The sequence below is a fragment of the Schistocerca cancellata genome, chromosome 1 (assembly GCF_023864275.1).
Source record: "Schistocerca cancellata isolate TAMUIC-IGC-003103 chromosome 1, iqSchCanc2.1, whole genome shotgun sequence".
NCBI lineage: Eukaryota > Metazoa > Arthropoda > Insecta > Orthoptera > Acrididae > Schistocerca > Schistocerca cancellata.
The window spans coordinates 156,044,241-156,059,814 of NC_064626.1; the positions used below are offsets into that span (position 1 = coordinate 156,044,241).

The 15,574-nt window shown below is 39.0% G+C and overlaps 1 protein-coding gene across 1 annotated transcript in view; it reads left to right on the plus strand.

Moving 5' to 3' along the window:
* Positions 1 to 5,138, plus strand: part of LOC126153681 (parkin coregulated gene protein homolog) — a 146,540-nt gene extending 141,402 nt beyond the window's left edge. Inside the window, exon 4 of the mRNA XM_049916089.1 lies at positions 4,693 to 5,138. Coding sequence (XP_049772046.1) covers positions 4,693 to 4,892 — 200 coding nt within the window. The 3' untranslated portion in view covers positions 4,893 to 5,138. The remainder of the gene's footprint in view (positions 1 to 4,692) is intronic.
* The last annotated feature ends 10,436 nt before the right edge of the window (positions 5,139 to 15,574 follow it).

A 15,574-nucleotide genomic window follows, 5' to 3' on the forward strand; every position in this document is an offset into this window, starting at 1 on the left:
ATTGTCTGGCCTTGTGCGTACTGGTATTATAATCTTATTGATACCTCTACCGTCGAGAACTAATCTTCAGAACCATCTGGTTTGCTTACTGGTAATATTTGACTACAATAAGGTGAAAATGAAGATTGTGTAATTCCCCATTTAATCATATGATTGATCTCTTCCCTTACTGACTCTCGTTTTGTCCATGGAATAGGATATGACATTACACAAAATGTCTCATGTGGATGGACTTCAAATTTATATTCATAGTCTTTGACTACTCCTGGCTCCTTACTGAAAACATTGGCATACTTAAATAACAAGTTAGAAAGTTCTTGTCATTGAATATCATTTAGCACCTGTGATTCGCTTAGTTTCTGCTCTACCATTTTGTAACTAACCTCAGTGTTCGCTTCTTGTTCAGTATCAAATTTGTTTGTGAAATACATGCTGGAAAGGAATATTGTACTACGACATTTGACTCTGGTTTGTTTTTCTTACTTTCATCAGGTGTTTTGACTAAATCAACAGAAAAGATCTGATTCTTCACATGAAAGTGGCATTCAACATTGCATATGTCAATCTGTGTTTTGTATGTTCTAAATGTGTCCATGCCAATATGACAATAAATTATAAGTTTGTCAATTACAAGAAAGTTGCCCTTCACTGTAAAATGTTCAATTTGTACTGGAATAAGTGCTTGATGCTTAACCAATTTAGTCTTACTGCCTGTAGCAGTTTGCACCTTGCAATTTTGTACAGGAAATGTTGGGAACTTGCCTCTCTTCTTCAATTCACAAAAAAAATGCATTTGGCATTAGGTTGGTAGTTGAACCTGTATCTAAAATTAACTGTGTGTCAGTGTTACATATTTTCACCTTAATGATTGCTTGTACTTGTTCTTCCTTGACTTTGGCTACTATATCTAACTCATGATGATACAAATCATCCTTGATGTCCCCTCGTTTGTCAAATCTTATGAAACATGTTAGTAGTTCTGCTTTGCCCCCACTCCCTGAGAGGTCAATAGCCTGGGGCTTAACTACCACCAATTGGTGTTTTCCAACAGCGTAATGTGACTTAGTTCATTACCTGGGGAAATTTCAGTGAGTTACACTGTGTGTGTACTTCATCAATTTGTGTCGTTAGCTGCTGTGCAGTTATTTTGCTGCCCGAAGGTTGGCTGCGGTACAGCGTAAGGTATGGGAATGTTGCCGCATGTCGGCCACTGCTGCAGCTGACTCCTTCTATTCATATTCGGCACAGAGCCTTGTGATCATGAACAGTAATTCGCTCATGTGTTGAAATTACCCCTGTTATTTTGGACATTCTTTTAAATCATCATTTTTTCTGTTCCCGCTACTGTACTCATTACCTCTGGGTATGTAATTTTGCCTTTGTGTGTACCAACCTTGCCGTGTGTTTAAATCACATTTTGATGACTGATTTACATAATTATGTTGTTGTTGTGCCCGATTTTCTGTTGGTCTATGGGGTACCGGTCTTTCCTCATAGATTAAGTCAATAGAATTGAGCACTGACAGAAAATATTCAGTGTCATGCTCGGTTATTGTGAATAATTTTTCTCTAATGTGTGATAGTAAACGAGTTTTCAAATTTTTAACACATCTACCTGCGATATTGGGTTCATCCAGTAGCATATCTTGTTCAGGTATTTTTCAAAGTATCCACATAGACTACCATATTTGCCATTGAATGGTGCAGGGTTGAAAACCTCACATCTGATTCTTTCTTGCACTGCCTCAGACTAGTATTTGTCAAGGAAAGCTCGTTCAAGAGCAAATCGTCTTGTATATGTCCCATGACAAATCTGATTTTCTGTGCTTCCGTCCAGTTGCATGGAAATACTCGACAAAAAGCACTAATAAATACTATGGGATTCATTCTTTTACCTTTGGTACCAAATGCAGAAAATTTCAATGTCTCAGCAAACCTTCGTCTGCAAAAATTGTTGACAGATTCGTGGCATTTTCGATCATATTTATGTAGTTATTGTAGTTACCTGTAATTCTGGCTGGTAATTGTTCAGGTATTGGAGGGGTATGTTTACAGTTTGCAATCTACAACTGTCACTGGTACCTGCTGTGGGACTCATGACAATTTGTGAATAGATACCAACAGGTTATGGTTTGTTGAGATTTGGTAATATTTTCTTCTAAAAGATTGCAGATCCTATCTTCCACAGAATGTAGGTTAATGTCTACCTTGTTCACGATTTCATTTTCTTTTTTCTGAATTGCCTTTTCTACTACATCTATGTATAACTTACAATCGGTTACTAACTTCTCTGCAATAGTGTTACCCTTATCTAGCATACCTGCTTCAGCTTGACTAATGATATCACTCAGATTTTCATTAATCTTCTCTCTCTCCTTCTTAGCACATGCTGAGTCAACTTCTAATGTTGCTACTCTTAAAGTAAGCTGTTCTACAGCTAGGGGTATGCCTTCATAGTCTTTGTTTTGTTTGTTAATGATTGTGGTTGCCTTTTTTTACTGTCAAAACCAACTAGTTTTGTGTGGCTTCATTGTTTGTGTTTGTGTCTGTGATTTTCTTTATCTGTTGTTCTACTAGACTGCGATGGTCATTAAAAGAATCTACCTTCTGTTTTACCTGTTACTGTTAACTTCAGCAAGTACTTCATGCTTTACTTGTGTTTTTGGCTAAGTCATCAAATTCCTGGGAGACCGTGTCTTGCAAATCCTTGAATACTTGTTTTTGTTCTTGCTTCATTGCATTTAGGTCTTGTGTAACAGTATTTTGTTGCTGTTTTACCATGTTCATATCTTGTGTAGCAGTGTTTATATTGTGTTTTACCGTGTTCATATCTTGTGTAGCAGTGTTTTGCTGCTGGTTCATATCTTGTGTCACATTACTAAAATTGGTGTTTATATTGTGTTTCAAATTTTGCATTTATGTTAGAAAGTAACTGCCATAGCAGTGCTCCAGTTGTACTACTGTGGTTGCTGTCCACTGTACTTCCCAACTTAATGTTCATGTTGTGACCAAGTAGTGTTTGTAACGTGTTGTCAAGATTCATAATTAGATCGCTCTCCGACGTTTCATTCATGAGCGGTATGTTGCTCTGGGAGATGCATGACATTGTCTCATCAATTGTAAACATTATATCATCAAGGTTATTCTGTTTTGGAGCATCGCTATCATTTGTCACTCCTGAGACACTCATCTCTGATCTACTTAAACCTTTCGCAGGAGGCATGCATGGTGCCTGAACTTCAATTGTTCGATCTCACAATTCTGCGCCATCTTGGTTGACTGCATTTTTACTATCGCTATCAACAATGGGCATATATTTTTCGGCCTTTTATATGAATTTGCAAAAAATGGAAATTTCACAAAATGTTAAAAATTTCTTACACGAATTATTACACTTGATAAATGAAATTTACTTAATGTTAAAACCTGTTTTAGATCTAATATGATGTTCAAACTATTGTGTCACAAATCTTATGTTTTAGTGACAATGTGTATCACATTGAAAAATTTCTGTAAATTTTTCGTCAATAAAATCCAAGGAAAGAAATAATAAGGAAAAGATTTCTATCCACATCAAAAGAGGCACTACCAAGCATAACCATGCAAGCAACTTGCATAGCCATCCTACCTTTGCCGTGCCGAATTAAACAGCGTACTATGGAAAAATTTTTCATAACCTGTGTCCAATTCTTATTCCTTTCAAAATTTTTCTCCTCAACTTTTGCCTTTTTGCATTACTTGCCTCTCATTGTGATTCACGCAAACAGAAAATATAGGCAATTAGTTTTTATAATTTATAACAATGTCATAGAAATTTCTTACTATAACAATAGTTAACAAACATTACTCACGACCGGTGCCCAGAGGTTCTGGCAAACAGGTCAACAGTTGTAATATAAAAAAAGGATTTTTGAATAAATTATAATGATTGTGTTGTTAAAATGTTCTGTACTTATTGGTACTCTTTTGGGCATTGGACTGCCTTAAATTTTTGTGGAAGCTGCAGGCAGCGGAGGACTCCAGGGACACCAGCGCTTGTCATAATCACAAAAATCCTCTACCTGTAATTTTCCTCTTCACTTACTTCAATAAAGAAAATGTTTGATACGGTTCTTTAACATTATATTATTCACTCACACATATAATACATCGAGATTGCAATACTTCATCTCTAAAATCGCACATTCTCATCGTCCTTCTACATACAAAAGATATAGTTTGTGTCTGTCTAAAACAAAAAACTGTACAATAAATTGAATGAGAACATGTTTTCATTTGTCTGCGCCTTACTGCACTTTCATAATTATCGTCTTTGTCAACCCTCTTGTTACTCAATGTTTCAAATTTTTTTATATAAATCTTAATTTTACGTCATCCTGGGGGCCTTGCATCATGTACTTATACAATTGCCCCCACACTGTACATTGACATGTTATGGAGAAAACATTGGTCCCCTTTTTTTTTTTTTTTTTTTTTTTTTTTTTTTTTTTTTTTATACGTAAATTTGCCAATAAGGGTCCTTCTACATACAAGAGAGTTAGTTTGTGTCTGTCTAAAACAAAAAACTGTACAACAAATTAAATGAGAAAATATTTTCATTTGTCTGCGCCTTACCACAAATTCATATTTAATGTCTTTGCCAACCCCCTGGTTACTCGGTGTTTCAAATTCTTTCTTTTTTCTTTTTTACAGCATCCTGGGAGCCTTTCATCGTGTACTTATACACATTGCCTGTCACTCAACAAGGACTTTTTAACTTTCTTGAATACACCCTGACACTCTTCGATCCAGGCAAAAGACTCATTCCTCCAGCACAAACGATGCAACAGTGTCATGGCATGGGCTGCGTTGGGTACAAACTGGATATAATATGTCATATTCCTGAGAACTGACTACAACTCCATCTTGTTCCACAGGGCAGGGAGGTCCTGGATGGCCAGCAAATGTGGGTGAAGGGGATGAACAGCTTGGCCATAAGAACATGGGCCAAGTGCTGAATTTCAGTCTGAAAAAAGGCACATTTGTCCAGATGTCACTTCAAACCTGCAGCTGAAAGTACTTGAAAATGTGTATGAAGGTTACCAATATGTTCCTCTGATGTACGTCCTGACACCATGACACTGTCCAAGTAATTTGAATAGAATGGAACTTTTGTAGTAAGGTGTTCTAAGTAGTGTTGGAATATGGCAGATCTGGAAGTGCTGCCACAGGGTAAGTGCAAAAATTTGAAGAACCCTAAATGTGCATTGACCATAAACACATTCTGAGACTCCTCATCTAGTGGAATTTGCCAATACACTTTGCATAATAAAGTTTTTGAAAAATAGTGGCCTGCACCTAGCCTGTCCTTTAATTCCTCAGAGTGAGGCAACAAATAAGTATCAATTATTGTTTGTGGATTCACAGTATATTTAAAGTCAACACAAAGATGAAGTCTTCCAGAAGGCTTCAGTAAGATTAATAAGGGAGAAGCCCACTGACTAGCCTGGATAGGAGCAATAACATCATTGTCTTACCAGTCTTTAAGTTCACTTGCAACTCTGTTTTTAAGTGCAGGACGTGCCTGAAAATACTTAGGTTGTGCAGTTTCCTTTATTATAAAGTGCACTACAAAATTATTTGCTCTGCCAAGTCCTTCAGAAAATAAATCAGGAAACTCCTTAAGCAAACGAGCAACACATTTTTTGGGTTGAAAGCAAAAACAGAAAGTACATTGTCCTGAATACGAAGACCCAAAAATATCATCACAATCTTGTGAACACAAATTGCAAATGTCAGTATTGTAGTGTGAGACTTGGATATGGCAGGCAGACTATATGTACCAAGCACTGGAATGTCCTGACCATTATAGGCAGTTGAGTTGCATGCAAGATTTTTACAACTGTGGTGAGCCCAACTATTTGTAAGGGGCATGATTAAAGAGTGTAATGAAAGCACCCTTGTCTAAATGAATTACACACAGCATCTGGCAATGATGAAGTTCACAAACAGTTTGTTTGACTGTTGTTGCACAGCACTTGGGCAGTTTGAAGGCACATCCTGAATTTGATCATTACTGGTAGCTGGTTTAGAACAAACTTCATTTACTAAGAGATAAGGCACTCCACACTTATGAGAGTGAATGTGGATAGAGTTCATTTTCTGTTGCCAGTACGCAAAGTGTATATGACCTGGCTTTCCACAAGCAAAGCAACTCAGGTTCCATGAAGGGCAATTTTGTCTTTCATGCCTGGAAAAGCAGCAGGGACATGATTTTACAGCAGACACACTCGTTGACACTTGTTTACTGTGTCCATGGCATGGTGGCCTGTTTGAAGGCAGTGGTCAGTTGCAAGGCCATACCTGTTTGTCATTCTGTGTTACACTGCAGATGGAAGCTACCTCAAAGCTTTCCACAGTACTATTACAAGGGTCCTTATGTTCAATAATTTGTAACACTTGTTTCAAAATAGGATGAGAATGCTGGAAAATTTGTTCATGAATCCTATAGTCTGGCATATTGTATGTAACTTCGTCACTGTAGTACTGTCCACAGCTACATTGTAAATGACACTGCTGTTTCAAACACTGATGTTCAGTGACACACTGATTATGTATCTGTTCTGGCTTTTTCTGCAATTGAAAGAACTTGTAACGAGCTGCAGCAACCTCAATCTTCAAAAACTAGCAACTCTGGCATACTAGTTGGGAATAACTTCTGACCAAGGCAGTATACTTCTGTGCTGGGCGTTGACAAGAAATAAGAAAGTTACACAGTACCTTGCACTTGATGTGTAGCACAATGAGCAATGAACTGAGTTTACCACTCATTCTGTTCCTCTCATTATTCAGTGAAATTCTGGAACAGTGGAATGCACGAAGGTGGTGCCGTGGAAGTGGCTGGGCATTGGGGTGGAGTTTATGCAGCATCGGCTAGTATATTGTAGCAGGACTTTGAATTTTGCCGCGCTACACTCGTTCCCTCAGATAAAAAATATCCCGTCGCAGCGGTATGAGCGCTCAACGGCAGAGAAACTACTAAAATTGTAACTCTTTTTTTTGTTTTCGATTCGTTTCTTGTCTCGTCTCTTGTTAGCCGAAGCTGAAGGCAGACGTGGTCTGATGAAGACATAAAAAAAAACTTATTAGCTAGTCTTGATCTGATTTTAATGTGTAGACATATTGTGGAAGTTGTTAAGAAATTCGGAGGATGGAAGTAGCAAAGTAAATTAAATTGCATACAGGATCAAGATGATTTTAATTGGTATAAATTAGTGATTCCTGGACGATTGCAAGATTTCGGAGCAGACTTTTCACGCAGTAATGAAAGAGATTTTTGAAGACCTGAACGCAGCACGAAAGAAGACAAGTTTACCTGGTAAAGGATGAACTCTTATCTACGCCATTTTCCCCTGTCAGTAACATTTTGTTATTCTCTGTTCTTTTTCAATACTTTTTGTAGTGGAAATTGGTTTAACTTTTGCTCAAAAACGCCACAAGGACCACCCCAACAATAGCTTTTCTGTAATACGAAGTCCGATTTGCTTTTCATTCTTTCCCCCTTTTTTTTTTTTTTTCACGGTCATTTACGATATTAAAACCCCTTTTTTATTCACCATTTTTTCCCACATTTTCAACCTTTTTCTTTTTCTTTTCTTCTCTATTTTTCTTTTTTATTAACCACTACAATATTAATGAGTTTCTGGACTGCCATCATCAACTACAAGATTTCGTGGTTCTGAAACTGAATAACCTGCATTATATCAAGACCAGCAGTAGCCAGGGGCATAGGTGCAGGTGGTGTAGGAGATGGTTTAGAGGCCCTTTTAATGAGAGGAGTGCTGCAACAAAAGAGTCAGAAGGAATGCAAATACACAAATAACAGAAGTGTTGGGGCTAGTCTGCAAGAGAAAAAACAAATAGTAACAATGCCTCTCTGAAAGAAAAGGGAGAAATATTAGTGAAATGCTGTGACAGAGCAGTGAAGACAGCATTGGTTCTGGAATCTGCAGTGCCAGATGTGTCGGCTACTGTGGGAATCAGCACCAACACATACGAGGACGGAGAGAAGTTGTGATGGCTTGTGGCAGGAATCCAGAATGATCTGCACATACACATTCAAATTAATAGGACACTTTATTTCCAAAAAGAAAAGAAACATAACTTAACTTCTCAGTAAGAAGTGGCTTGATGTGCTACTTGTGTCTACTGTATGCAACTACTTTTACTCTCTATTACTAAATGCAGAATGCAGGCAAAGTATCATCTTCCTATTACACAGTACTGATGCTCTCAAAGTCTGCGACCGAACTGGGGCAGTCCAGCGACGGGTGGCTGGTTAAGACAGCATTGACATGGGGTGCTGAACTGGTGGTGTGGTGCTGCCTGCTCTTTCCACTGGCATGTGGGGCAATGCCTTCTTGATGCCATTTTGCAGTGCTGCACTGGTCAAAGTGCAGTCAGTGCTTTAGGACTGGACACCCACAACATGCAAAGTGTATTTGTCTCTGTAAGGCAATTTTTCATTATTTTGAGTATGCAGTTCAAATCAGTAATGACAATGTGTACAGTATCTCACAACAACAATGAGGTTAGGGGTGTGACAGGCAGAACGTCTAGTCACACCACTTTGGTTGTCGTAATGACTGCGCGGCCAGTATCTCAGATCCTTAGCGTGTGTGAAAGTATGTGTAAAATTGTCCCTCAGCACATGAAGAAAGTTTCATCATCTTGCACTGTGCCACAACTGTATAGGAGACTACTGAGTTCATCTATAGTAAGTGCAACATTCTTCACAGACCTTCTGTCAGTATTTTGGTATTTGTTTGCACTTTAGCATGTCCTAACACAGTGCTAGTTTGTCTGTGCCTTAACTTTTCACTATATGTGTTCATCAGTATCCATATCTTTGTCTCATTCACACTAACACATGACTTTTTAGAAACAAAGTTCACTACATAACAGTTCATCAGTACATATTACTTACAGTACATGCTTTCATGACATCCCCATGGATATCAGTATTTCTAGTAAAATAAAACACGTAGTAAAAATGTTTACAGAACTATTGTATACATCTTCCCGTAGGGAGTAAAGCCATACTTCATTACAGAAATAAGTTTGCAATCATCAAAATAATTTTCTTTTAGAAGTCTGGACTAACTTTGTAAAGCCTTAGCATTCCCAATGAATCAAAATTTATGTGTAAGGCAGGACATCATCATCTATTCATAGGACAAAATCAACTTTTGCGTAAGTGATTTAAGTCAAAATCACTTGAAAAAATTGTCAAAATGTACAGAAAGAACAAAAAACTCACTCAAAACTGAGCAGAACGCTTATTTTGAACTCGTGAGATACGAGGACAAATGTAGTCATTCAAACAAAGCCAGCTTATATGGCTAAAGTTACTATTTAAATGGCTTTGAATACTATTAATAATTAATCATCTTTCCATTCTTACCAGATAGAAACATGACATGTTATGCATTTATAAGCAATTGGTAATGAAGTCATGTCTTTCTTGTGCCAGTCTTCCATTTCATTTTTGTTACAAGTACAGGAAAAACACATAAAGAAAAGTAACTTACAGTTGAATATTTGACATTACAAACAAAATAATATACAATTTCCACAGGGAAGAGTCTTGCCATATATATATTGAGACATAACAGTCCATTACAACAGATTTTTAAAAAATACTTTTCGATCATAAACAGAAAATTTCTGACGTAATTACTATATGGGTGTAGGTAAACATGTACTTGTGGAATAGATACAAAGAAGCTAGTTATTACATTATAATTGCATTGAAGGGTATAGGTCCTATAATTGGTAGGACTAATCCCCTAAGCATGAATCTTCCATAATTAATAAAAACAACCAAAGTATTGTTAACTCTTGATACCTAAGCATTTGTACAGGCTTAAATTAATAAACACGCTAAGATTCATTCATATGTTTAATATATAAGAGTCAATGTAATTAATGAAATACTGTACTAATTTGGAGAGAAGAATTTTCTTTGTTATTTCTTTAAAAAACCATTTACAACAATACAGTGAATTGTTAAAGAATATATAAATAGTGGCAGCCATGTTGGCATGGAAGCTTAAATATTCATTTAACTTTACAACTATTGACTAAGAATCCAGGACCATGGCTGCATCAGGTATCGTTGAGTACAAACCCCGATATTAACTTTAACTTCAAAACAAGAAACGTTTCAATATACAATGTGTTCCTTTTCTTTGCAGAATGCTAGCATACTCATCTCAAGTAGAATAGCTTCACAACATGTAGTTTCTATTTATCATAGTGTAGTGCCCATGCATTATACATACTGACACTAAAATGTCTTTTGACCTTACATTCCTAGTACCTACTATTTATGTACACATTTCAACTAGTATTTGTGCGACACAGGCAGTTTAGGGCCTTGTAATCGGTTTATTTGACATATACAACTAGTGTAGAAGAGTTTGATCAAACTAAATACTACCAGTCAAAGTTTTTCCCCCTGTAAGAGATGTGTAAGTACCAAGAGTACTAACCACGTAGTTTCGTTTCAATCAGTATCGATACCATGCATACATATTATGGCTCCCTAAGTTTCTCTTATTGAGTTAATTGTTAAATCACATATTATAATTCATGGATACATAATTACTTAATTTATATCTAAAAACAAAGATGATGTGACTTACCAAACGAAAGTGCTGGCAGGTCGATAGACACACAAACAAACACAAACATACACACAAAATTCAAGCTTTCGCAACCAACAGTTGCTTCGTCAGGAAAGAGGGAAGGAGAGGGAAAGACGAAAGGATGTGGGTTTTAAGGGAGAGGGTAAGGAGTCATTCCAATCCCGGGAGTGGAAAGACTTACCTTAGGGGGAAAAAAGTACAGGTATACACTCGCACACACACACATATCCATTCGCACATACACAGACACAAGCAGACATTTGTAAATGCAAAGAGTTTGGGCAGAGCTGTCAGTCGAGGTGGAAGTACAGAGGCAAAGATGTTGTTGAAAGACAGGTGAGGTATGAGCGGCAGAAAATTGAAATTAGAAATTAGCGGAGATTGAGGCCTGGCGGATAACGAGAAGAGAGGATATGCTGAAGGGCAAGTTCCCATCTCCGGAGTTCTCACAGGTTGGTGTTAGTGGGAAGTATCCAGATAACCCGGACGGTGTAACACTGTGCCAAGATGTGCTGGCCATGCACCAAGGCATGTTTAGCCACAGGTTGAACCTCATTACCAACAAACACTGTCTGCCTGTGTCCATTCATGCGAATGGACAGTTTGTTGCTGGTCATTCCCACATAGAAAGCTTCACAGTGTAGGCAGGTCAGCTGGTAAATCACGTGGGTGCTTTCACACGTGGCTCTGCCTTTGATTGTGTACACCTTCCAGGTTACAGGACTGGAGTAGGTGGTGGTGGGAGGGTGCATCGGACAGGTTTTACACCGGGGGTGGTTACAAGGGTAGGAGCCAGAGGGTAGGAAGGTGGTTTGGGGATTTCATAGGCATGAACTAAGAGGTTATGAAGGTTAGGTGGACGGCGGAAAGACACTCTTGGTGGAGTGGGGACGATTTCATGAAGGATGGATCTCATTTCAGGGCAGGATTTGAGGAAGTCGTATCCCTGCTGGAGAGCCACATTCAGAGTCTGATCCACTCCCGGAAAGTATCCTGTCACAAGTGGGGCACTTTTGAGGTTCTTCTGTGGAAGGTTCTGGGTTTGAGGAGATGAGGAAGTGGCTCTGATTATTTGCTTCTGTACCAGGTCGGGAGGGTAGTTGCGGGATGCGAAAGCTGTTTTCAGGTTGTTGATGTAATGGTTCAGGGATTCCGGACTGGAGCAGATTCGTTTGCCACGAAGACCTAGGGTGTAGGGAAGGGACCGTTTGATGTGGAATGGGTGGCAGCTGTCATAATGGAGGTACTGTTGCTTGTTGGTGGGTTTGATGTGGACGGACGTGTGAAGCTGGCCATTGGACAGGTGGAGGTCAACGTCAAGGAAAGTGGCATGGGATTTGGAGTAGGACCAGGTGAATCTGATGGAACCAAAGGAGTTGAGGTTGGAGAGGAAATTCTGGAGTTCTTCTTCACTGTGAGTCCAGATCATGAAAATGTCATCAATAAATCTGTACCAAACTTTGGGTTGGCAGGCCTGGGTAACCAAGAAGGCTTCCTCTAAGCGACCCATGAATAGGTTGGCATATGAGGGGGCCATCCTGGTACCCATGGCTGTTCCCTTTAATTGTTGGTATGTCTGGCCTTCGAAAGTGAAGAAGTTGTGGGTCAGGATGAAGCTGGCTAAGGTAATGAGGAAAGAGGTTTTATGTAGGGTGGCAGGTGATCGGCGTGAAACGAAGTGCTCCATCGCAGCGAGGCCCTGGACGTGCAGAATATTTGTGTATAAGGAAGTGGCATCAATGGTTACAAGGATGCTTTCCGGGGGTAACAGATTTGGTAACGATTCCAGGCATTCGAGAAAGTGGTTGGTGTCTTTGATGAAGGATGGGAGACTGCATGTAATGGGTTGAAGGTGTTGATCTATGTAGGCAGAGATACGTTCTGTGGGGGCTTGGTAACCAGCTACAATGGGGCGGCCGGGATAATTGGGTTTGTGAATTTTAGGAAGTAGGTAGAAGGTAGGGGTGCGGGGTGTCGGTGGGGTCAGGAGCTTGATGGAGTCAGGTGAAAGGTTTTGTAGGGGGCTTAAGGTTTTGAGGATACCTTGAAGCTTCGCCTGGACATCAGGAATGGGATTACCTTGGCAAACTTTGTATGTAGTGTTGTCTGAAAGCTGACGCAGTCCCTCAGCCACATACTCCCGACGATCAAGTACCACGGTCATGGAACCCTTGTCTGCCGGAAGAGTGACCACCCCCGGTGTAAAACCTGTCCGATGCACCCTCCCACCACCACCTACTCCAGTCCTGTAACCCGGAAGGTGTACACGATCAAAGGCAGAGCCACGTGTGAAAGCACCCACGTGATTTACCAGCTGACCTGCCTACACTGTGAAGCTTTCTATGTGGGAATGACCAGCAACAAACTGTCCATTCGCATGAATGGACACAGGCAGACAGTGTTTGTTGGTAATGAGGTTCAACCTGTGGCTAAACATGCCTTGGTGCACGGCCAGCACATCTTGGCACAGTGTTACACCGTCCGGGTTATCTGGATACTTCCCACTAACACCAACCTGTCAGAACTCCGGAGATGGGAACTTGCCCTTCAGCATATCCTCTCTTCTCGTTATCCGCCAGGCCTCAATCTCCGCTAATTTCTAATTTCAATTTTCTGCCGCTCATACCTCACCTGTCTTTCAACAACATCTTTGCCTCTGTACTTCCACCTCGACCGACAGCTCTGCCCAAACTCTTTGCGTTTACAAATGTCTGCTTGTGTCTGTGTATGTGCGAATGGATATGTGTGTATGTGTGAGTGTATACCTGTACTTTTTTCCCCCTAAGGTAAGTCTTTCCACTCCCGGGATTGGAATGACTCCTTACCCTCTCCCTTAAAACCCACATCCTTTCGTCTTTCCCTCTCCTTCCCTCTTTCCTGACGAAGCAACCGTTGGTTGCGAAAGCTTGAATTTTGTGTGTATGTTTGTGTGTCTATTGACCTGCCAGCACTTTCGTTTGGTAAGTCACATCATCTTTGTTTTTAGATATATTTTTCCCACGTGGAATGTTTCCCTCTATTATATTCATATAATTACTTAATTTAATATACAAACATAATTAATCATCCACGTAGATATTTTTAAATTTCCTGGTAGGAATACATCCCTTAAGTTTGATGGTTTTAGGGTAAGCCACCAAGTGACTTCCTTTGTATGGAATCCTGACTATTTTAGAAGGGCCTGTGTAAAGTAGCTGTCACTTACAATTCCTTTTGTGTAGAAGTGTAGATTTTAGGTGAGTTTTCAAAACAATAGTTTGTCCTACCTGAAATCTTTGCATTTGCTGTAATTTCTTGTTAAGTTTAATAAGGTTTTCTCATGTGTGCTTGTTCTGTGAGTGTGACTACGGTTTGCCTTACCTTTTCTTCTTGCTGAACACATGGAAACAGATCTATCCATTCATTCTTTTTCATCTTGCTTACTGGTTCAGCTTGAGTGTATTTTCTTGTGTTCAGTAGCAAATTATTTATGATCTGTTCAAATAACCCCAGATATTCTACACAACATGTGTTGACTATGTGCATAAGTGCATATAATCCTATTATATTCATGGAAAATTCTCAGTGGGGGGTTGCTTTGTGGGAGAAGTCTAGTATTTGTTTAATCTGGTGTTCATGTAGAAATTTACTCCATGCTTAGCAAGTGAAGTCGGACGCATTGTCTGACAGCAAGGCAGCAGGCTTGTGAACTGTAGGCATGTAATCATTTACAGTTATTTCAATATTGGGCTTGCTGCAGTAGACCTTGCAGCATATACACTGAAGAGCCAGAAAAACTAGTACACCTGCCTAATATTGTGTAGAGCCCCACAAGCATGCAGAAGGGCCACAACACGGCATGACATGAACTCAACTAATGTCTGAAGTAGTGCTGGTGGAAACTGGCACCATGAATCCTGCAGGCCTTGTGACATTCACCTGCTTTATTTCTTCTTTAATGGTCCTTGGTGTTGATGTACTGCATTGTTATACTGGGTGGAAAATATGGGGTGGGGGTGGTGGAAGTTCAAAACTGAATACTTGAAATGATGTAGCCGACAGTTGCACAGTTGTGTTTTGTAGTTCTCTACTTTCACTGTTCACAACCCCCCAATAATACACAATCATATGACTGGTTAACTGTTGGCAAATTTTGATAAGCCACATTAGTAGTTTGCAGCCATGTGTCAGCATATTGCTGCAATAGTTTGGTGTTGAATATATGTGAGCAGTAAAAACCTAACCACACAGTTCACAGTTCTTGCAGAATAATACCGTACATATTGAGCAGACACTGTCATTGTTTTAACACATGGCCTATTTGTGTTACACTTATTTCACAGTTAAGTTGATGCATTGTTGTTGATCTAACCAATACGGGTTACTCGTCTGAAATTTGGCCGGCGACTGACTTGTCTTGGGACCAAAAATTGGGCCATTATATATCATCATAGTAATAGTTACTGAAACTACACATTTTTTGATGTTAAAGTTACAGAAATTTCAATAAAAATATACCTCTTTCAATTAATTGAATACAAGGAAAAATTCTTTCTTTTTAACAGTTTCTTCTACTACAAGGGTTAAGCCAAATTATTTGTTTAAATGGTGAAATTAACAGATATAGTTATACGAACAATACTTTTGACAAACCTGGTAATTAATATGGAATTAATTAAGCACTGGCTTTGCTAACATGTTTTTGAACAGAGCCAAATAGAGCCTTTTAGAATACTATTAGTTTTTCCTCCAAATGTTTATAATTAGTACAAAATTTATATTTGTTTAAGTCAACAGTAGAATTTAAGTTATGAAACGGTTACTGATTTCACCCTATAACAAAAGGTACTAACTAGGAATAGTCAAAATAAATTAGAAAATCAATTACATACATACAACTAAGCGCA